The following is a 22,389-nucleotide window of genomic DNA, read 5'->3' as shown; positions in this document are numbered from 1 at the left end:
TTTAAAATCAAAGTAAACTCTTTTTTTTAAAATTTAATTTTCTTTTTTTTTTTCTTTAACGTCTTAGTACCTCAGCATTGTTCAAGTTGCCAAGCTTAGGTAGACAAAGTGCTTTTGAAACACTATTTTAAAAAAAAAATAATCTCTCTATATATTTTATTGTCCTTTTCCAGGACTTGACTGGATGAGTAAAATCCAGAGGTCTTTGTAATTCCAACGTTAAAAAATAATAAGCTTATTTTAACACCAGGTAAATTCAATACATACATGAATGTAAAGGTCCTCCCTGTCACTGAAGAATGTTTGACTACATCACTGACACTTTGTTATAAAGGCATAAACTGTTTGACTGTTAAATAAAGACACCATTCTCTCAGATAGCACCATGGGTTTAGAACATCCAAACAGATTCAGTGTTTTGCTGTCTATTCGGTATGGTTTATACTTATCTACTCTGTTAAATAAAATCAAGATACTAATAAGATTACAGTAAAAACTGCCATGGTAAAAAGCCACGATTCCAGTATTTCAGTACATTGTAGATTCAGCACCAGATGTTGTTTCAAGGTCCCTGCAGTTGTAATACTACAGGATTATTTTTTAGGGGTTTTGTTGGGTGTTTTTTTTTTTCTCCATGACTATGCAAACTTGATGATATTTTAAAGTGGCCACAGATGTGCAAAACTGTAAGGAAAATAAAAATAAATTCATTTGTAGATTATCTCTCTCAGTAACGCAGACAGTGTTTTCAAAGGTAAATTGTGAAACACCTTTTTGTTTTGTCTTTTCTTTTTGTTTTTGCATAGGATGCTTTGGTCTTGTTCCCTACGTGCCATCTGTGGCCACTTAAACATCAGTGGAAAATAAGTGCTCTTTTTGCTGGTGTGCTGAGGCTTTTTCCACTGAGCATTCTGCATGAACACTGTTTTCTTCTCCACCCTTGCCTTCCCTCAAACCTAAAGAACTACTACCCTAGCGACACGGTGGTTTTTTGCTGATGAGGTAACCAAGAGAGGTGTGAAGTCAGATGTATCGGTTGTAAGGCCCTGTAACCCGTGTAAAGGCATATGGAGATGTAGTTACTGTGGAGTCTGTGGTGACCGACAGTGTCCTTTGTGCAAGAGACTTGATGAAGCGCAGGTAGGTTGGCTCAGAGGGCTCGTGTGGCTCAGCAGGCTCCCGCTTGGCTTTTTTGCCATACGATTTCTGAGGCACGTAGTCTGGGCCGTACTTTTCACATTCCTCTTCTTTCTCTCTTGCCTTCTCAGCCATCTTTGCTTCCCACAGAGCCAGACCGTGTTTGGGCTCATTCATACTTTTGTGCTGGTAAAAGACAAGGGATATTCTGGTGGGATGGTTCCTATTGGGGTTTTTTAAGGGAGTTGTTGCATGGAGCTCACGTTTTGCACATTCTATGAGAATTGACCCATGAGATGGAGCAACTGCCACTCCTCCAATTTCTGGATCCAGAAAGTTCTGCTCACTATCTGACCAGACTTCATCAGGATCCTCTGCCTTTTCTGGATTCAGCACATCGGTTTTATCTAAACCACCCTGGGGTGTAGTCCTGTCATGGTTTTGACCTGGAAGTGTGTTAGACAAACCATTAACTGCGTGTGAAATCATTTCACTATCTTTATTTTGGAGATGCAGTGAATTAGGAGGACCACTAAACATACTTGGAGCAGAATGGTAGTCATGTGCTAAATGTGGCAGGGGTTGCATGTGATGATGGTCTCTGGTTTTACTCCTGGAGGCATAATCCATGCTCAGATTATTCATATTAGATTTTAACCTTGAGGCAACCTCCATGAAATGGCTGTCAGCCTCATGGGTGGAGTAAGAGGAAAAAGACCCTACGTGGTGTACATCTGGTCTAATGGTGCAGTTATTGAAGGAGTCTACCTGAATATTTTGGTTTCCATAATTCAAGTACTTGGGACCAAAACTCTGGTTATTCCCAAACCTATGCTGGTATAATGTTTGAATGGGTGGTAGACTGAGTTTAGACATATGGTCTTGGCTCTGACAACTATACAAGTCCATGTGCTGATGCTGAGAAGGGTAGGAGCCCAAGTAAGAGGGGCAGTTGTCCATAGGTATGTTTCCATTGCATTGGTAGGGTGGATATTGGTTATTTTGACTTAAGGATCCTGAATAAGGGTTCATGGGACTGGAAGAATTCAAATAAGACCCCGCAGGCTGTGATGAGGTGGTGTAGAGGTTCATGTGATTGGACCCTCCATAGGGATCTGAAGTGTATGAAGAGCCTGGGAAAGCACTAGCTGAATTAGGCAACCTTCCATAGAGATTTGCAGAATCTGAACCCGAGTAAGAGTTAAGAGAATTGGACTGAGGGTTGTTGGGGAGAGCACGCTGTGGATGTTGCTGCTGCTGTTGTTGTGTGGCTGGTCCTGAAAGACGTAAGAGATCTGCAGATGTGAAAAGAAAACCAACACAACAAACAAGATTTGAAAAAATAAAATTAAGAAAAATGGGACCTCCCCCAACAAACTACATACTTTATAGACCCTTCTTCATATCTGTGAAATTTCTAAGAAGACTATCATGTGATACAGCAACAGAGGTTCCCTTTCTCCTATCTCAAATACCATTCTTTAAGAAGCTGAATAAATGCTACGGCTACTGATCTGTTCTGGCACAGATCCAGGGAGATCAGATGCTAGTGGTAATGGGGAAAAAGAGAACAGTGCAATCAGTCACATGTACAAAATCCATAATGTTGAATCGTCATTTAAGTAGCCCATGAAATGGAGCATCAAAGTGCTCCCAAACAGCTGTGCACAAGGTGACCTTCTCTTCACTGAGAATAAATAATTCTTATCTATATTAATAGAACTGACTCACAAAAAAAAAAGTCCCTATCTTTATGTAAAAAAAACCAACAGTGATATTCCCTGATAGAGTACAGTAACACGAGAGATTAACTGATGATAGTAAGAGCAAACTCATCACTCATTAAAGTGAAATGGCATCATTTAATAGTTACAATCCTAGCCTGGGTCATGGGACAACTGACTTTTGCTGGCAGGTATTTCAGTGACCTTCTGGGTGGTCTTGGATGTATAGCTTTTTTCCCTCTCTGAGAAAGCTGCTGTAATAAGATAGTCATGATGAACTCCTTTGCTCAGGACTAAGGGACTGTTAAGTGGATTTTGAAACTCTTACTCCACTATGGAAAAACCTGCTCTGATTTTGGTCTTGAGGCAGAACGCATGAATAGTGATGAGGAGGTTAGGCTTGAATCCCCTCAAATCACAAGGTTCTCTGTAACAGTGGCAGACAATGTGTAGGTCATTCTTTCTGTGACAGCAGCTTCACATACTTCTCTTCATGGCTTCTAGCACTACTAATCTTTTGAAGGTACTTCACAATACACAGCATGGCAAGCAGAGTTTGCAAAAGCACCAGATTTCGAGAGGTGTTAACTGTCCAACAAGAAAGGATTTCCCATACAACCTTTTCCTTTTTTCTTTTCCAGAGCTGACCACAATTTCATAGGATCATAAAATGCTAGGGGTTGAAAGGCACCTTCAGAGATCGAGTCCAACCCCCACTGCAAAGCCTGACCACTTACAGCAGGTCACACAGGAACGCATCCAGGTGGGTTTTGAAGGTCTCTAGAGAAGGAGACTCCACAATCTCTGTGGGCAGCCTGTTCTGGTGCTCCAGCACCCTCACAGTGAAAAAGTTTTTTCTCATGTTGAGATGGAATTTCCCGTGATTCAGTTTACATCCATTGCCCCTTGTCCTATCACTGGGTATCACTGAAAAGAGACTGGATCCATCCTCCTGACAGTCACCCTTCAGATATCTGTAGGCATTGATAAGGTCCCCTCAGCCTTCTCTTCTCCAGACTATACAGGTCTCTCAGTCTGTGGCACTCTAGTATTTATAAATATACAATATTGATATTTACTTACAAGAATTCTCTTTCCTTTTTTTACTTTACCATTTTGTACTTGGGCTGAGAATAATGGTTTCCTTGAGACTCATTATAAATGGCCCTGATTTCTAGGAAGCTTACCACTGTTGATAAAGATCCCATTCAGATTTATGCGTTTACCTGCTAGCTGTTTGGCATGACCTGCTGCCTCAGAGTTGCCTTGCTTGTTGCGTGCTGCAGCAGACTTATCTCTTTCAGCTTTGCTAGACCCATTCTCCAAGGAGGAAAGCTTTTCTGCAGCTGCTTTCTTTGCTTCTAGCTTCCTTTGCCGACACGTCTTAACGGGCTCTGCTAACATCCTTACTTTTCGGCGAAAGGAGGTAAGGACCTGGATGCTGCCATTCCTCTTCTTTTCCTCCTGGCCCTCAGTGCTTCCAAACTCATCCACATCAGAGACTTTGTACAATGGGAGCACGTGGAGCTGCTCATCTTCAGGTGTTTGGCCAATTTCACGATTGTCTTCTCTAGTTAGTGTGCAAACCTGTTGGAAAAGCACATTAGAGTAACTCTCTCCAACCTGTCTGAGAAGAATAGATCTGAAGCAGTAGCCTGTGCATTGCACCTTGCCCTGCTGCAGTCAGCGTTGGCATCTGGCAAGCTATCTGTAGACTGTAAGTTTCTGTGCAGCTCATGCATATCACAATAAGCCTGCAATTTTATGTCTTCCATTCCTCTGTTGGACAGTGTTAATAGAAACAGGAAGTTCATGTGTCATTTTCTTGTGCTGAAATAAACAGCACAGTTAGGGATTCCCCTAACATGAAATAACCTATGTGTTCCATTGTACTGTGGCCAGAGAGATAAACCACTGGAACCTGGGACTCTATCACCTGAAGATGTTTTGGCTGTGACACATTAGTTAGCTACCTGTTAGACACAACTGTGTAACAGGACATACTGCCATTGCAGTTCACACCCCTTGCAGTGGCAGCTTCCAGCACCTTGCCAACGAGCAAGTCACATAAGATTTAAGGAAGTTACTGCCATGTCATGAAGCATGCTCCCTGTGTTAGCTCCCACTACAACAAGTAGTAGGAGGAGCTCAGTGGAAAAAGATGCTGAGACAGACATTCTGCAGCAAAATCATAGCAGCAGCCAGTTTCAGGAAGAAAGCTCAGCTGGGAGTGCATAGTATGTTGGTGGTGGTTGTCAATTAAGTCAAACCCTGAAAACAAGAAAAATGTAGCTGATACTGAAAAAGATGTTTTCTTTGATTGTAATAAGAGCTGCATTGTGAATCTAGGTAGTTGCTTCAAGTTACAACTAGGATGATTATTCAAAACTGAAGATTATTCTTTCTTGTGTTTACTGCAACTGCATTGTCACAGAGAGAGTAGCCAAGGAACAGAAGTCACCCAATGCATAGTGAAAACCAGCTTGCTTTTCTGCTGTCTTCCACAGAACCTTTGCTGCACACACTAGAGATCAGAACTGAGGGAAGTAAAAGGTATGTGCACAGTACAAAGGGTGGCAAGGCTTGCAGATTTTCTGCTCATTGCAAGCTGGAATCAAATCCACAGCTTCTGGAAACAAGATAATTGTTTACATATTGATTTTTATTAGAAGAGATAATCCTAATTTGCTAGTAAAAAAAGTGTTTCAAGAGGCATGTTTTGTTCCAGGAACACTGACACAGGCATTTCAGCCCTGCTGGGACCTTTTTTCCATTGTCTCCACAGCTTTTTTTTTACCAGTTCTATACTGAACTTGCGTTAACACACCATAAGTCTCACTCACATGAATGAAAAATTGTGTAGGAGGTAGTAAGTTAGCCCAATTACTGCTTAATGTTTCTCTTTTTTTTAGCAATCTGTGTTATGCGAGGGTAAATTTAAACAGACTGTGCTGAATTAAATACATAGATAAGTGCTGGAGTCGGGGGGCTGCATGCAGAAGGGCCTTACCAGTGTGCTCCCGTTCTGCATGTTGTGCAGGTCTCTGTGAGCATGTGCGCAGAAGTCCAGGCAGGCAGTGACCCCTGAGAACGGGCGACCTTCCTTCAAGCCCAGGCGGCACTCGAGGGCTCTGTGTTCATACTCGATCTGCAAAGAGGTGACAGCTGTCACTGCAACCCAAATGGATGCTCCAGTCTGTGGAACTGGCACTGCATGCTCCCCTGTGACAGCAGCATGCAAGCGTCCTAACATCTTGGTGGTGGCAACAAACAGATCTTGAAGGCAAGTAAATGCAAGCCATTCAGTGGCAATTTTGTATCATAGTTCACTCCTTGCTGCTTTGTTCCTGTTACTTTCTGTCTCTGATGGGATTGTGAAATTGGCCAATAATATTTTTTTTCTTGCATATTACCTTTGATTCTCTGCCAGTGGTTGGTGTTTTTACAGAACAAATGCAGCACATCTGGCACTGTAAGAGTGATATGTTTGTGTCAGCTGGAAATATACCAGCCTATTAAGGGAAATGGCTTTAGAAACCTGACTTCAGTATGACTTCATGAAGAATAATAATTTGCTTTTTGATCTGTAATATTTTGGCACCCTAAACATGTATTTCATTAGCTTAAGTACACCCCAAACCCCCAACCAAAAAAAGATAACTCAGCCAAGACAGCACTTTGTACTCCTGCACTTATTATTAAGGAGCTTAACAAATAGTTGATAATGTAACAATAAACCTGACACAAAAAGAAATTATTTTGTAACGGAAGATCAAGCTTTAGACAAGCAATGGTTTCATATTTTATTTAGGAAATTAAAAATGAAACCATGCTTGTAAAATGCTTTGTTGAAATTCCTGAACCTTTCAAGTGAGTGCAAAAATAATCCAAGATGTCTACTTTGCTCACAGACCTTCGTTTTTCAAGTTTGGAGTGTTTACCTCCTTGGAGTCTGAAAATAAAAGCAGAATAAAACTCAAAACATGTAAACTGCTTAGGAATGAAACAAGTGTGGTCTGAAGCATTAGCCAGGCTGTGACAGCCTGACTGAAGTGTACCAGTGCAACTTTCTGAAATGTTCTATTTGGTCTACTTGGAAAAACAGACTCTTTCCAATTCTAAATTTTAATCCAGTAGCAATTCAGGCTTGGATTAGAATAAACCTGGGAATTCAGAATTTCTATTCGGAATTCAGAGCGGGGCTGGTTTTAAGGCTTTTGGGTTTAGAACCTTTTACAATACCATACAAATTAGGCCCCAATCATCTCTTTAAAGGCATTGACAGCAACTTGGTCAGAATTTCCCCACAAATACAAGGTCTGCATGAGACTGCTGAAATAGACCAAGCCATACACACACCTTACTACACAAGGTGAACACTGAAACTTCTAAAAGCATTTGTTTTTAACAAGTGTCAGGCAGGGCCATGGCTTACATGGAGAAAAATCCTTCTGTGGGTTTTTGGTGAGAAAAAAAAAAAAGCCCATGCAAAAAACCATTTTGTTGTTGATCACACCCTCATTTTTCTCTTCTTCCTCTTTGTTTCTTCTCTTGCAGAACACCTCTCAGGTATCTGGACAGATAAGCACAGCTAGTGGGCATACAGCCACAATTTCCTCCATAATGAGTCTCCAAACATTATCTGATCAGGTAAGTGGAAGAGGTGAAGTCTGTACTGAATCTGGTTACCCTGTCTAGGTACTAACAAATATGCAGTAAAGGAGTGAGTTTTATGGCAAATAATTTGTTGGTTACTATAGCATAATGGTGGCAACAAGCAAGAAAGATGCTAGCATAGTTTGTAGAGATGCTGGCAGTTTGGAGATTAAGTTCTGTGACTGTTTGCAATGGCAGTGAACCTGAGCAAGAACAACAAAGGCAAACAGTTCTGTGTTTGCAGGGAGTTTGTTGTCAGATATTGATGCAAATAGCTGAAGAAGGAATGCAGATGACATACAGCCACACTGGGAACCTCATAAAAACTTGGAGTGTGCTAGAGAGCTGTTTCACAGAAAACATGTGTGCATGATCCTCTCATGCAAGAATGCTGGTGCAGGCATTTCTGTGCATCTGTAGGGCTGAGCGTCCTCAAATATAAGACTTTCCTTTAAAGCATGTTTGTAATGGCTGTTATGGTGAAAATCAAATTCATTTGCCACTGAAGAGAGCAGGACTGAAACTGTGGCTTCAGGATTCAAGTGTGACATGACACACTGCCTTCCGGCACTGCCCATCTCGCACCATATTCATGGCTGCTTTGCTAGTTTGGCTGGTGACACATGCTAAATCCAGAACTTTGTGTTGTAAAGATGAGAGCTCTCCTCTTGTGAAGTAACTTTATTGTTTTGATGACAGAAAAATGATTAGTTCTTAGTGGACCCAATTCTGCTAGTTTTACATCTTAAGTGGAATTCTTATTTCCAGTTGTCTTTACCCTGGTGTCAAAGGAATGCTGTCGCAAAGTGCACCTAACGGATTGCACAAGGCTGAAGCTTTGGGAAGTGTGGTAAAAAGTGGGTTATTTGCATGACTGTTCCAGTTCCTTTTTAATCCAGCGTACCTGGTTGTTATATGCATCAGGTGCAAGCTTCTTGTAGGTAGGTGCCATCAGGGTTGACAGATTCTGCAAATGGGATTCTAGTTTTTCTTCCTGTTAGGAGGTGAAATAGAGTTCAGTGACATTTCCATACTATACTTATGGGATTTAAAAAGTTAGGGCCTTTACACAATTAAGGTGACACTGATAGTTGTGTAACTGCTTAGACTTTCATCATTCTTGAGCCAGTAACTGTTGTGAATCTTCTTTCAATTTTATTGTTTCACAACCTTTAAAATAATGAATTAGTTAAGTAGCGTAAGAGGACACTTGCAAGAGGACTTCACATACTGTAATCTTAATTTGGATTATATCGAGGAGAATCACATTCTCCAACAAGGAGATGTTTTAGATCCAAGTGTGATGATCTTTATTATTTTCCCTCTTGGAGTTTGGGGAAAATAATCATCTTTAGAAAGCTTGAAAGCAACAGTATCAGAATGATCCATTGAGTAAATCCAGCTAATTAAGTTTTACACATTGCAGTGACAGCACTTTAACACACCAAGCTACCTTTTCATGCAGCAATTTAAATTTTTTTAAATACTTCAGGCTTCAAAAAGCTCACAGTTCTTAAGCAGTGAAGAATTGTGGACATGGTGATAGCGAGGGAAGAATGAGCACAGTTCTTTTTTTGCTGTAAGGAGAGGTACATGCTTTTTAAAAAGGAAGTACTCTAATAACATACACCAAGTTGTCCCTCGTCCTCTCATGATGAAAATCCCAAATTCAAAACCTCACCTTAGCTTTCAGTTTTTAATTTCAGTTTTTAATTCACAGCATACTGCTGTGGTTTATTTGTCTTTAGAAGCTTGTTTGCTTTGAAGACCTTGAAAAAACCTTACGGCTCTGAGAGAGAAGTGTTTGGTGCATCAGAAGTTTGTATCTCCTACTATGGGATTACATCCTAGTTTAGGACTCCACAATGACATTATGAAATCCCCAAAAATATCTTGCTGGGACCTTGTGGCTGCTGCCAGAACGTGAAGCTTTTACATGGCCCATAGTCTTTTTATTGGTGAGAACCTTATTTGTGTTGTCTCTAAACTGTGTCTATGCTGTGGGACTCAGTCCCTGGTATGGATGTGTGCTTTGGCTGCCCCTGATTTTGTGTGGAAACAAGACTGGAGGGTAAAATCATCTTCTCTGCCCAGCTCTGGCTTCCATGGGAAGTGAATCCAAGAATGCAAGTTGGAGTAGTGCCCGGCACGCTCTGGCCAGGTATCCAGCTTAGCAAATGTAAAGAGTTCAGGACTGCAGGCTATGATAAAGAAGGCTTTGTGCCACACTATGGTTGAAGGGGAGCTATTCCATAACTGGTGGAGCTATACAAAAGCAGTGGGGAAGAAAAACTGTTAATTGTGCTATTTTAAATATTGCAGTGCTCTCAGCACAGGCCATAGGGTGCAGGAGTACCTGGCACACGGATCATTTAAGAGAAATGCTTGGATTTGAGTAAGGTACCAGAGTACAGTGAAAGATGTGGAGCTATGCATCAGTACACAAGTAAGGGACTAAACTTTTATGTGCTTGCCAAAACCAGGCTGGGCTGCTGGAGCCTCCCAGACACATGACTAGCTTGAGCTGTCCAGGAGTTGCTACAGTCATAACATCAAAAGTTATCTTATGTCCAGGCTAAGGTCAGTGTTTTATTACTCTGACTGGTTTGACATAGTTGCCAGTCTGCTGAAACACAGAGCCCAGTCTTGAAACATTCAGTGGGGCAGGACTGCATGTAGAATGAATCTCCCTACCCTCTTCTTCCTATTGTCATCTCAAGAGTTTGGCTCTATGCAGTCTGCTCTGGTTCCCAATTGCAATGTTATGTGCCTTCAGCTGGTAAACTTTCCACTCAGCCACTGGGGAATGCCCAATTGTAGGCCTAACACAGCCACAATTATTCAGGCCATGCCCTCCCCTCTAATTGTGAAAGCCTGCAAACATGGTTTCAAGTCTCAGGGCTTTTACCAGCTGTCAGAATTTGGACAGTCAATTCAGCTGGCTCAGTGACTGGAATCAATCAGTCCTGACTGGCAGTTATTTCATTACCCTGCATGTATGCCATTCTGGCAGGGCTCTGGCCTGTGCTCTCTCGTACTGTGTCTGTGTTTGCAGAGTGACAGAAAACATTTCCTCACAAATGAAGCTCATTTCAGAAACAGACACCAACCTCTTTTGGGTCATCTCCCATCAGCTTGAACTTTCTTGGAATCTTGCTTCTGGCAAACTTACAACCATTGTAGTACATGCTCCAGGAGCACCCAAAGGAAAATGAAGCACCACAAGTTTCAGGGTCCAGCCCTTGGCATGCACAAGTCCGTCTAGAACATAAGAGGATGTGGCTGTTAGCAACAGGCAGGTCACTCCTGGGTGCTCCCACAGTAGGCACTGGTGCTCTGCCCATGCTCTGGGATCATCTTCCCTCAGCACATAACAAAGCAATGGACAAGGGAGGCATATGTGTTGTAACAGAGGAATTTCAGTGAGAAACTTCATGGTTGCAAAGCAAGGACTGCAGGGTTTCTACACTTCTATGAGAAACCTGGCTTTGCCTTGAGAGAGGGTATGTTTGTGTAGTGCCTTGTTAGGTGGTGACAATCTTGGTACCAGAAAGGGGCATGGATCTGCAAGAGTGTGGAAGCCCTGTAACAGGGGCTAAGCAGTAACTCCTGCCTAAGCGAGCTATTCCTGGTGTCCAGTCTCTCCCTCTGTGTGTCTTTCTCTCTCTCTCTCTCTCTCTCTCTCTCTCTCTCTCTCTCTCTCTCTCTCTCTCTTTCCCTCTCTCCTGCCTCCCAGACACCATTCAGGGGCCATCCCCATATGCCACATATGACTCTATCCATGAAGCCAAAGTAACATCCTGTGATAGCTCTTTTGGTCTATCAGACAGACATGGGAAAACAACACAGTGCAATTTCTTTAGATTAAGGCTAGCTCCTGTAAGCTTACACTATGGTTTAGTGCGTCGAGTTTTTATTTCAAGGGTGAGGTATCTGCTGTCCTGGGCCCTGCCAAGATCCAATCCTTTAAATACCCAGCGATGCTTCACAACCCCAGGCAGCTGTTTCTCCCTGATTTATGAGAACGTTTACTTTGCTTTTTTGTGGGTTTTCAAGCTGCCTGAAATGGTTGGAAAGGTTCTGTGTATTTCCGGGAATAGGATGAGCAGGGCTGACAGTGGGGTTTCAAGCTGGGTGAGCACTCCCTTAGTTGCACTTACTCTTCGTTGAGGGCGCAGCGCCGGTTGGTGAGCGTGCCATACTTGCGCAGGGTGTCGGTGAGCTCGGAGTACAGCCTGTCAGCCAGGCTGGTCGGGATTCCCTCCCACACCAGGATGAGGATGACAATCACGGCCGTCTCGCACGTGTGGCCTGCTCGCTCACGCACCAAGCACAGCAGCTTTTCCTCCTGACTGCTTCTGCGGACTACCTGCATGCACAGCAACACGGGCCCCACAGCCCCCATACAAACGAAGCAGTTCTTAGTGTGAAGAACAAGAGAACAGGAAACCTCAGCACTCCTGCATGTGCTGGGAACTTACTTCTGCTTCTGTCTTCCTCTTTGTTTCTGGCAGCTTGGTCTGTTTTTTCTCATTTAATGATATGGGCTAGGGCTACCCTTTCTGTTTAATGAAGCTGACTGTGACAGGCTTGACTGTTGGTGTGGAAAGCCATGGTGGTGGAAAACAGCTTTGTAAAGGTATTCCCCATGCTCTGATTCAGCAGGAATCTCCTCCTGAATCTGTACTATGGTACATGTGTCCCAGTTTGATGAGTGAGCAAAAGGAAGTGAGCAGTAAGCTGCCTCCCTGCACAGAGTTGGGACACCTACACCTAGGGCAGGAGCCATGCAGGGAAAAGCAGGCAGCTAAGGAAAGCACTAAATAACCGGGCATGGGAGCTGTTTCCCTTTCCCTCCCCAACTTAAGCAGATAATCTTGTGATCAGCCACTCAAGTTTTGTGACCTGCCCTTCCTACATACAAATATTGCAGTGATGACAGGAAAGCAGTAGATGTTCAAATAAAAGAGTATTCCTACTCAGTGCCTGTACTACTGTGGGTACTGCTGGAAAAAAAACAGGTGCAGTCTGACACAGTTTATAATCATCTATCAGTTTTAACTCATCCTGCCTTTCCCCAGCCTACCCAAACCACTGGGTAATTTGTGCCAAAGCACGACAGTGTTTGCTGGGAGAGTATCCCAATGCCTCTCCTGAACCAAGAGTGCATTTTAGAAAGATCACAGCAGTGCACTTACTGGACTTACTGGTGAACTAAAATTAAACAGCAGTGAGAATGCCTGCTGGTGTGAATCTCAAATCTAAGTGAATTCCTTCCTTCTCAAGTTTTCATACCTTTAAGCCTGATTTTATTCTTGCTGTTCTCCATGCAACAAGAAAACGGAACACGAGAGACAGAGATGGGAGCATGCTACAGGTGTCCTGTGGTGCTGCTGCTGTTGAGCTGTTTTAAGTTGCATAGTGTCAGCTCACAGGACATGTCACTGCTATGTGCTCGCATGAGACATCACGCTCAACTACATTAGTATTAACATTTGTCTTCATCACTTACCCATTTAGCAATTGGACATCCTTGAGAACTTTTGCCTTCTTTCCCAGTGTAGACAACTCTCTCAATCCTTATAGCTTTACCCTTCTGACCAAATCTTAAACAAAGAAAAATATGTACAATAAGCAGATTCATCTGGTCCTGTGTGAAAACTGGAAAGATGGAGCACATTTGCCAGTCTTATATTAGAAAACAAACAGTGTGAGATACAGGGAATGCTGTGCAGTGTGGTTTATCTTGCTGTTTTTATTACAGTGGTTCACTGAAACCTCTCTATTTTGGGAAAGAATTCTACATTTTGCTTTATTTTCTGGGTTAAACTTAAAGTTATTGCTCTGAATTGTATACAACTAAGTTGTCATGGACCAGCTGGAACACAGCAGTCAATCTATCCATTTGCTGTGCTTGTTTCTGGCTTAGCTGCAGTGTGCATCAATTAAGTCATGATTAATTGTCACCATATTTAGTTCTTTTACTTTATCATCTGTTCATAAATTGTAACTTCTTTACTTTTGCCTGACTTCTATACTGAATGGGATCACAGAGTGCCCTCCAATGATGTTTGTATGTGACTTTTTGCACCCCAGGTGGGTAAGCTTGGCTCTTGCTGAAGCATTTAATCAAGTTGATTATGCCATCAAGACAGAATGCAGCCCCACACGCAAGCAGTGCTGCTACCCAGACGAAATGGGATCTACTTTCCAAGTCCTCCGATGGACCAGGTAGAAATATGCAGCAAATTCTAAGTGAAGCAAATCTTGACAGAACAAAAAGCATCAGACCCATTAAGCCATTTCCAGGCATGTTCTCTGGCCAGGCCTCTCTCTGGGCTGCTGCAGCTGGCAGGTACCCACTTCTGAGCCCTGCAGAGCACCAGGTTGAGATCTGTCTGGGCACCTGGTGACGCTATGCATTTAAGAACCTCAGTGTTTGCAACCCTACAGATCCACCTCCCACACTGACTTGGCTGCATTTTGGGAACTTGGCAAATTGCTCTTCAATCACCATTTCTTGAGTTCTGCCACTCTCACTGGCATTATCTTTTTCTGGTGTAGTTTGGGGGGGGAGGGGGCTATTTGTGTTTTGTTTTGGTTTGTTTTTTTTTCCCCAAATAATCAAGTATGGTGACTAAATTACAGTCTCCTTGTTCTTTGCCTGTTACTAATAGAGCAGCTGAGATAGTTCTTTCCTGTTAAGCAGCTATTTAATGATGCCTTGAGAACCTTTGACCTTTCATCTCTTGTTTTTGCACCAAAATCTTAGTGACTTATTTAAGAGAAAATATTTGTATTTAAATGTCTGTCCTGTAAAGGAAATGAAAAAATGCTTATTTTCAGTTGTGATCTCACTGTGAAATTTCAGTGTCACAGGAAATTATACAAATAAAATCAAGTTGTACTACACATGCTCTGCAGGCAACTGTTAGGTCACTATTTCCTGCTTGGGCTTAAACCTTAGGTGACTTTTTTTTTTTTCCTCTAACCATATTAAAAAACATTTTAAAATCTTAACATTTTTATCAATTTGCTGATCTGGATTGCAGGACAACTGTGTGGATATTGCTAAAGAAATACATTGAATATCACACATTAGAAATGAAATGGACTTTGTCTCAAATCTTTTCAACAGTCACAAAGGAATTCATGCCTGATGTTTGCGATGCTTGCTCTCAGGCCAAAGCTGACTTGCTTTAAAAGTGGAGCAAAACTGCACTGAGCATGAAGTAGGGATCAGGAGAAGGAAGAGGTAAAATGTCTGTAACCATCATGGATTCTGCAAGAAATTTGTTCTGGTATAGCTAAAATAGTGACTGCAACTCTAAATCCAAATCCAGGTTTGTTTGGCAAAGCTAATACCTTAAAAGCCAATCCATATTCATGGGAAGCCAGTTAAGAAGTGCTTCAGTTGTGATTACTGTCACCAACTGCACACATGTGGCTTAAGAATATCTTTACAGTTAAATGTTGGGGTTTTTTAAACTTAAGGACACAAAATTATCTAATGAGAACAAGTTCTGGAGTTCTTCAGTCAGGGAATCACACAGTTCATACCATATGAACAGCTGAAAACTAGCCATTGCTCAAGTGGCTGCTGCTAAACTCTGCTGAATCTGGCTGAGTAGATGCCTGCTGAACCTGGCTGAGTAGATGCCTGTTATCTATAATCTCTCAGGCTTTCCCTCTGGCAACATGAAATGAAATTAAATGCAGAAAAAAAAAGATAAAAGGGAAAAGAAAATAAAACAGTGAGGTTAATATTAAGGATGAAAAATTACATTCTAAAGTAATGAAAAATTTTCATCTCTAATAATTGACATAATGACATGAATGACTTTCCTCTTTTACTTATTATTTGTAACTACTGAGGAATCAACCAGTCCCAGAGCTCCGGAGATAAATTTCAAGAAGCTTCTCAGGAGGGTCAGTGTTAATTCCCCCTCCACAGGAAGAAGCTGATTTTTGCAGCTTACATTCATTCAAGCTGCTCAGAAAGCTGAAAACAAGTATGGGGCAAGCCCTGCACAGGAGTCACAGGGAAGGAGGTGCTAAGAAAGAGAAAGGACCTGGAGGTAATCTGAAGGGTTTAATATGCCCTAAGTGGCCTGTGGTTGTGCAGAGATGAGCACAGGCTAACAGACCTTGCCAAGAAACAGTGCTCCTTAGCTCAGGCACAGCGCTGCAATAATGCCCATTTGCTTTTGGTTCTGCAACTAACTGGAGCTTCTTTGCAGTTCTGGAGCCCAGATTTCCCCATCTGTCTCTGACTTACTGGGGAGCTTTTTGCTTGCTTATTTGTTCAGAGGGGAACGGAATTCCCATATACCTCTCAAACTCTGACCAATAGTGTCTATGCAAGCAAAAAGCTACAAGTAATACAGAATTCACAGTGCAGAAGTCACTTTTGTGAAAGTTCTTAATTTAAAAAACTTAGAAAGGCTGGTGGCTTTTGTGCTTACACATATTTTTAAACAGCACAGATCATATATCCACTCTGTGCTGCTCAAAATTCCTGGTTTGCTTGGCTTAGATGTAATGTCTCATGGGATACAACACAATACAGGGATTGTCCACAGTCAAGATAAGGCTGGTTTTGTGCAGTGCTCTGAGGAAAGGGAGTTTTTTTTCCCCAAAACTACTCATCGGTACTTGGGCTGAAATCCTATCCAACAACTTTGCAGCACTCCTCTGGATGTGACCAAGTTAGATTTAGCTCTTTAGGGTTAGTAATTTGGCAGGGGGGGAGCTAATTTTGGAATTTGGTATTCTGCTCTTCATCTGGCATTCTCCTTCCCAGAGGGAACGCCAGGTCCATGCCTGCTTTTGCAGGCACTGCCAACCGTCTTGCTTGGCAGGCTGGTGAATACTTGTTCCTGCTTGGGTTTGCTGGCATCTGTCTCAAAGTGCACAGCCTGTACCAGCCAGCAGACTATTAGCCCTGTCAAATATTGTGACTCTCTGGTGAATAGCACAGTGCGTCGTGTTGGCAACACTGGAGTAGCTAAGCCTACAAGTAATTACTTGATTTGCAATTGTTTATTTCTTTATGTGCAAAAGCTGGAAAAATTCTGACATCCACAAAAGGATAAATGTTAATCTGCCCTGTGCCTTTGCACTAATTACCTTTCTTCCATGATTTCTCTAATAGCTGCCACATTAGGACCGGCTCCTAGATGGGTATAGAAAGGACCTTCATCTTTTTCAATAATTTGCTCTGTTTAAAACAAAACAAAGGTTATTACTTTGAAGCTTGATTCTGTAATGCAAAAAAGTCACACTGCAAAGCTTATATCTTGCTTGTTAGAACACTGCTGTACAGGTCTGGGTTCAGAGTTTTCAACCACTTATATCTAAAGCTCATGCAATTTGTACAAAGCATGCGAAGCATGTGGCTAATCCTGCAAACAGACTTGTGTGCCTTTCACTAGCACAGTTGTTTCACATCTTGGGTTGTACACTGAAATTCAAAAGGCATTTTCCTGTTATCATCACACAATTGTTTCTCCTTCTCCCACTTCCTCCTCTCCCAGTATCTAGGAAGGAGGATAAATAGGATAACAGTGGTAAATACTGACATCAGTGAGCTGTACAGTACTTGTTTTTCAGCAGACATGTTACAGGGTAGAAACCTACAGCTCGAGAAAGTGGCCAGCAAGGTTACATGGAGATTTTCTGCCACCCACAGAAAGGCTCTGTGAAATGATAAATAAAGTAACTTTGCTGAAAGAAATCCTGCACAAGGCTTAGTCAAAATGCTTGTATGCTAAGAATGTGGCCTGAGTTTTCTGTGTGTAGGTAGGACCATGTCAGCACAACATATGCTACATATTTGGTTTGGTATCAGGAGGCAGGCTCCAGCAGTAAGAAAGAAATGGCCAGGCTCTGCCTGGGTTTAGGAGAAAATGGTGGAGCTGTGCTGACTTGCTTGAGGGATAACTTTATGCCATGCTAACTCCAAAGGCTGACAAGGTAAGGTGGAGCCTCAGGAAGCATGCTGAGGGCGCATTGTAAACCTGAACATGTCAATGGGGGAATGGCTCAGTTTAATCTTCCTAAGGACAAGCATTGGCAGGAGAGAGCAATAAGCCCTATCAATTATGCTGCAGCACTGGGGTCTTCAAAGGGGATGGGAACTAAGTTTTGTATTTCTTTATTTCATAAAGGGTCTGCTAAGACTGAAGAATTAAAATGCAAGTGGAAAACAAGCCCTTTTGCTTAGTTAGTGGTTTCAGTATCGGCTGAAAAAACAGCGAGAATAATGACATGATTGCCAGAAACACTTGTGCCAACCACATGTGAGAAACAGTCTCAAGAAAAAAACTTCAGTGCTTGAAAAAAAATCTCTAAATTTTGTAAGTTCTTTATTATAAAACAACAAGGAACAGCAAGGAACTGGCTTCCAATTTTCTTTCTCTGAGCTTTGGAAATCCACTACTTCCTCTTTTTGTTCACACGCATCATCTCTGAGACATACCCCAAGTGTTTGAAAAGGCAAAAAGGTCCATTTAGCAGTTCTGCAGGAGTATTGGTTCAACTTTCCTCTTTTATAGTTGGTATGAAATCCCAGTAAGTGAAACTATAACAAGGATATATATTTCTTTCCATTTGTAGTGCTGAACCTTTTATCTCAGCCTACATAGTTTTTCCAGCAGAGCCTAAAAGTGCCTGTTAGACCTGGCTATGTGCAGTCTCAGTGCTGTATGGAAGCTGAGGCTATGAGGCCATGTGTGTCACTCCGTTTTGCTTCCCACTGCTCTATTCCTCTCTTTTGGAGTTTGTGTATACCATAAAGAAATACTGAGGGTCCCCCTCATTGCTTTTTTGGTGCTGCTTCAGTAGCTTCTCTAGGAAAATGCTGATCTGTTTTATCCTTGCAGGAGACAAGTGTGTGAAAGGGAGGACAAACTCTTGCAACAAGTGAGGAATAATCTGTTGTCCCTTCTTTGCTTAGGCTTTTCATGGGGGAACTTCAGCAATTTCACTGTTAGAGCAAAAAACAGAGTAAGGATCTCATGCTTTAGTCCCAGGGCTGTATCTGACCTTGATGAATACATTAGATTATGAAGTTATGACCTACTTTTTATCAGTGTGTTGTCATTACATGTCTGCTGCTCAAGGAGAATGAATGTGATGGGATGCATTACTGGCCATAAACATTCTGACTGAAAAAGCAACAAGGTAATTGCTTTATAAAATATTGAGAAAGAGCCCCAGTGCAGGGTTGGGTAAGTGTATAAAATTGCAATTGCAAGTCTTTACTAATTAATGATTAAAAAAAGAAAAAAGCCCAAACCCCCACAAACAAAAAAAAAAAAAAAGCCAGAAAATCCTCCAACAAAAAGATCCAACTAACCCCCTGATCCTAACTGGAAGACTCGTTTCCTTGCTGTGAAATTTTTAGTACATCTCAGCACTTACCAACACAGCTGCAAGATGGGAAATCATACTGGGTTTTGGCAGGTGTGTCCAATAAATTTTTTACAGGCGTATCCAATAACTTGGAAGGTGAATCTAAAAAATTATTGAGAACAGTTCCAGCTGTTCTTTTGGTTGGGGTTTTCTCAACAGATGAGTTTGCTTGTTGATCTAAGATTGGAGTCTGAGTGTCAAAGTCTGCAGCACTGGTGTTTCTGGATAGGATCGTAATGGGGCCTGCTGTTTCAACCTTCACATGTTTGGGTGACTTGAGAGTAAAAGTCTTGTGATCAAACAGTGATTTGACCTGTATCTGTTTTAGCTGCTGTTCCATTGTCTCAATGATGCTCTTTTGCTGGACGTTCTCACAGCCAAAGTGCTGATTCTCTTGTTTAATTGTTTTTTTCCACATTTTGTTTTCCGGCTGTCCAGCTGATGGACGCATGCAGACATTAGACTTTGTGCCAGCCTCGATTTTGATCGGCTTGCACGCTGCACCAGCACCAGTCTCGGATTTGGGTTGCTGGTATGTTTGTTGCTCCTGTTTTTGCAGAAGATGCCACCTCAAAGCAGCATGCTTTTGAAAATCTTTAGTGGTTTGGGACTGCAGATGACAACCTCGCTGCTCTTGGGAGGGTGAGACAGTTTGCTGGCTGTGTGGTAAGTACCGCTGAGAAATCTGTGTGGCTTGTTGACTTGGGAGATCTTGGTTCAGGCTACCACCATAGCATTGTGTTTGCTGGAGTGGTGGTAGCTGCATAACTGAAGTTTGTTTTGTCCGTTGCTCTTGTTCTTGAAAAGAGTGATTCACATCTTGCTTTGCAATCAAGTTATTGGGAAAATAATGCATGTGTTGCAAGTCCTGCATTTTGTTGGCTCCAAAGCATTCAACATTTGTGGTGTTTTCTTTCTTCTCAGGAACCAAGTGCATGTTGTTTGGGCAGGGATGCTGCAGACTAGTGTTTGATTTCTGAGTGTAAAGGGGAGTTTTGTTGTTCATGATCTGTACCTGCTCCAGGCTTAGCTGAGGGTTATGCAGTGGGAATGCAGCTGATTTCATGTACTTATTCCCAGGTTGAAAGCATTCATCTGCTTTAAGCTGACTGAAGGTTGTCCTGTCTAGCAGCTGCTCAGTGTTGCTTTGGGAGTGGGAAATGGTTTGGGGAAGGTCTTTACTTTTCCTTTGCAGAGCCTGTTGCTGGTTTGGGGTTAACTGAGGAGCACAAGGCAGTTGCACCTGTTGTGCTTGGTTTTGAAGCATCTGTTGCAAAATGTGTGAATGTGAGAATGGCTCTTTTTCCCCTGATTGGGGATTCAGGTGCTGCTGTTTCAGTGGGGCCCTTAAAGGTTGTTCTGCTGGTTGCTCTGGTCTTTGCTGGAAACAGAGCTGCTGGACTTGGGACTTGAGTAGAGAATCCACCTTCCTGAGCTGTGGCTGTGGTGAGTGTTTCTGGAATGGCAGCTGCTGGTCAGCTGTGGGATGCGGCTGTGTCTGGGAGTTCTCGCTTTTGTACAGGGGAGGAATTTGTTCCTGTTGTGTTATCTTCTGGCTCTGGGGCTGTCCTGAAGGCCCCTTTACTGCATCAGGACTTCCAGCATACTGCTTTGTGTAGGTTGTTTCAGCTGTGTGTGCCTGAAACTGAAGAATTGATCGTAAATATACTTCGCTGGGCTTTTGGGGAGGCTCTCCCTGGCGGAACTGGGTGGAAACCAGCTCTATCCAGGCTGGTTTTGAATAATGTTGAGCCTGTTGCAGGGGATCTTTCACTTGGTCCTTTTCTTTGTCAGGAGGAATCTCAGGTTTTCTCTGTCCTGGGAAGTGCTGATAGTGTTGCTGTAAATCACCCTCACTTCCACGCCCTTGCAGGTTCTGGAGGGGAGGCTCTGGCGCCGGCATAATTTCTTCTGGGGGCTGCTGAACTGAGGCGGCCACAGCAGCTTGTGGGGTGCTTTCATTGACATCTTCTTGTGACGTTTGTGCCTGCTGTGGAAGTCTCTGCTGAGGGTGCAGTTGTTGGTGGCTGAAGCTGGGACTTTCTGACATTGGTCCTTGCTGTCCTTCGTTCTTTATTTCCCCAGGAAGAGTTTCATCACATCTGTTGTCATAGGAATGGTGTCCTTCTAGCACCACAACAGATGGTGCAGTATTCACGTCCGGAGCAGGAGGAGTAGAGGAATCTTTGTGAAACATTGAGTTGTGTGTAAAGTAAGCACCATTTTTTTCTGCTTGCTCAGAAAACCTTTCCAGATTGGTTCTCTGAGCTTGCAGGTTACTGCTGGAACTAAGAGAGAGGTCATGGTTGGGAACCTGCCCTATGCTTCCACAAACAGTACTATTTCCTATGGGTAATTGGTGTGGATCATAGCTTGGAATCTGTTGCTGTAGCTGTAGTTCTGGTTTCTGAAGTGAACGGCTACCTGGCAATACAGGTGGTTTACTGGAGTCTTCTGTGTTGTAGACCTCAGTTACCACTACAGCTGGCACTTGAGGCAGCTCAGAGTTTGAGGTCTGTGGAGAAGTGATCTGCCCTGAGGTATGGGATGAATGTGTTGTCTTGTAAGACAACTCATTAGTAGCCTGACTGGTAATGGCATTGATATGAGATGTGTTCTTCTGCATTGCTATGGAAACATGTTCTGGATAATATTGAGACAGTGTTTTCTCCAGGAGTTCACCATGCATGCTTTCCATGGAAGAGGCAGAAACTGTAGCACCATTAGGCATTGGCACTGCCTTGTTCTTAAGTAGTAAGACAATGTCCCTGTTGTGGCAATGAACATTTTCCTGCTCCTGCTCATCCTGAATCAGGACATCATGAGGGTTTTCTGAACCACCACTGTTGTATCTTGTAGACTGTATCAAATCTGAAGTTTCATTTTCTTGTCCTGTTGCACTCTCAGATTTCTTCTCACTGTAACAATTGGAGATGCTTGGGTTTTCTTTATTATCTTCTGGCTCAGCTTTTTCTCCGTTTACCTCTTGTTTCACTTTCTTGCTCTCATGAAGTCCATACAGAGAGGGCTCACTAAAGGTGCGTTTTATCCCACCATTTTGCAGGTATTTGGAGTACACTTTCTTTTCTTGTAAAAGGTCAGGACTAACACAGTTGTTTGGGCTTCCCTTCAGGTGGGGCACTCCATAGCTGCTTTTAATGAATAGCTGCTTGTGGTCTCCATTTACTTCAACTTCGGGCCTCTCTGTTGCTGGACTTCCATTCTGTAGCTTCACTGCAGAAGGCTCTTCCTGGCAAATGTGAGAAGGTTGTGGTATTAGAAATGGACTCAATCTATTGCCATCAACATGGTTGGTTCTGTCCTGTTCCATCTGGCCTGCTCCGGGGCCATCCACAAGGCTACCCTCTGAACGTATCTGAAAGAGAAAAGAAATGGGAGAGAATCTAAGTCAAGTTCAGTTTCCATAGATGGACACAAACTACTGACAATTCCTGCA

At 42.6% G+C, this 22,389-nt stretch overlaps 1 protein-coding gene across 1 annotated transcript; it reads right to left on the bottom strand.

Annotated features, from left to right (window-relative positions):
- Positions 1-1,023: 1,023 nt before the first annotated feature.
- Positions 1,024-22,302, bottom strand: TET2 (tet methylcytosine dioxygenase 2). The gene is made up of 9 exons (XM_054383198.1): positions 18,942-22,302; positions 16,647-16,737; positions 13,030-13,123; positions 11,678-11,886; positions 10,628-10,778; positions 8,422-8,511; positions 5,872-6,009; positions 4,088-4,448; positions 1,024-2,432 (listed from the first exon to the last, which is right to left on the bottom strand). Exons 1-9 carry the CDS (start codon positions 22,261-22,263, stop codon positions 1,024-1,026), a joined length of 5,865 nt encoding a protein of 1,954 aa, XP_054239173.1. The 5' UTR covers positions 22,264-22,302.
- Positions 22,303-22,389: the final 87 nt, after the last annotated feature.

The sequence above is a fragment of the Indicator indicator genome, chromosome 8, assembly GCF_027791375.1.
Source record: "Indicator indicator isolate 239-I01 chromosome 8, UM_Iind_1.1, whole genome shotgun sequence".
In the NCBI taxonomy this organism is placed as follows: Eukaryota; Metazoa; Chordata; class Aves; order Piciformes; family Indicatoridae; genus Indicator; species Indicator indicator.
Note: the sequence above shows the minus strand (reverse complement) of the source record. Positions and strands in the feature narration are given on the sequence as shown.

Bases quoted from the DNA above. Each gene is read 5' to 3' on its own strand.
- TET2 (XM_054383198.1), bottom strand. From the start codon at position 22,263: ATGGAACAGGACAGAACCAACCATGTTGATGGCAATAGATTGAGTCCA. The intron at 13,124-16,646 runs GTAATTAGTGCA...TCTTTGTTTAAG, and splicing joins AGAGAAATCATGGAAGAAAG to ATTTGGTCAGAAGGGTAAAG. The intron at 6,010-8,421 runs GTACGCTGGATT...ACCTCTTTGCAG, and splicing joins CTGATGCATATAACAACCAG to ATCGAGTATGAACACAGAGC.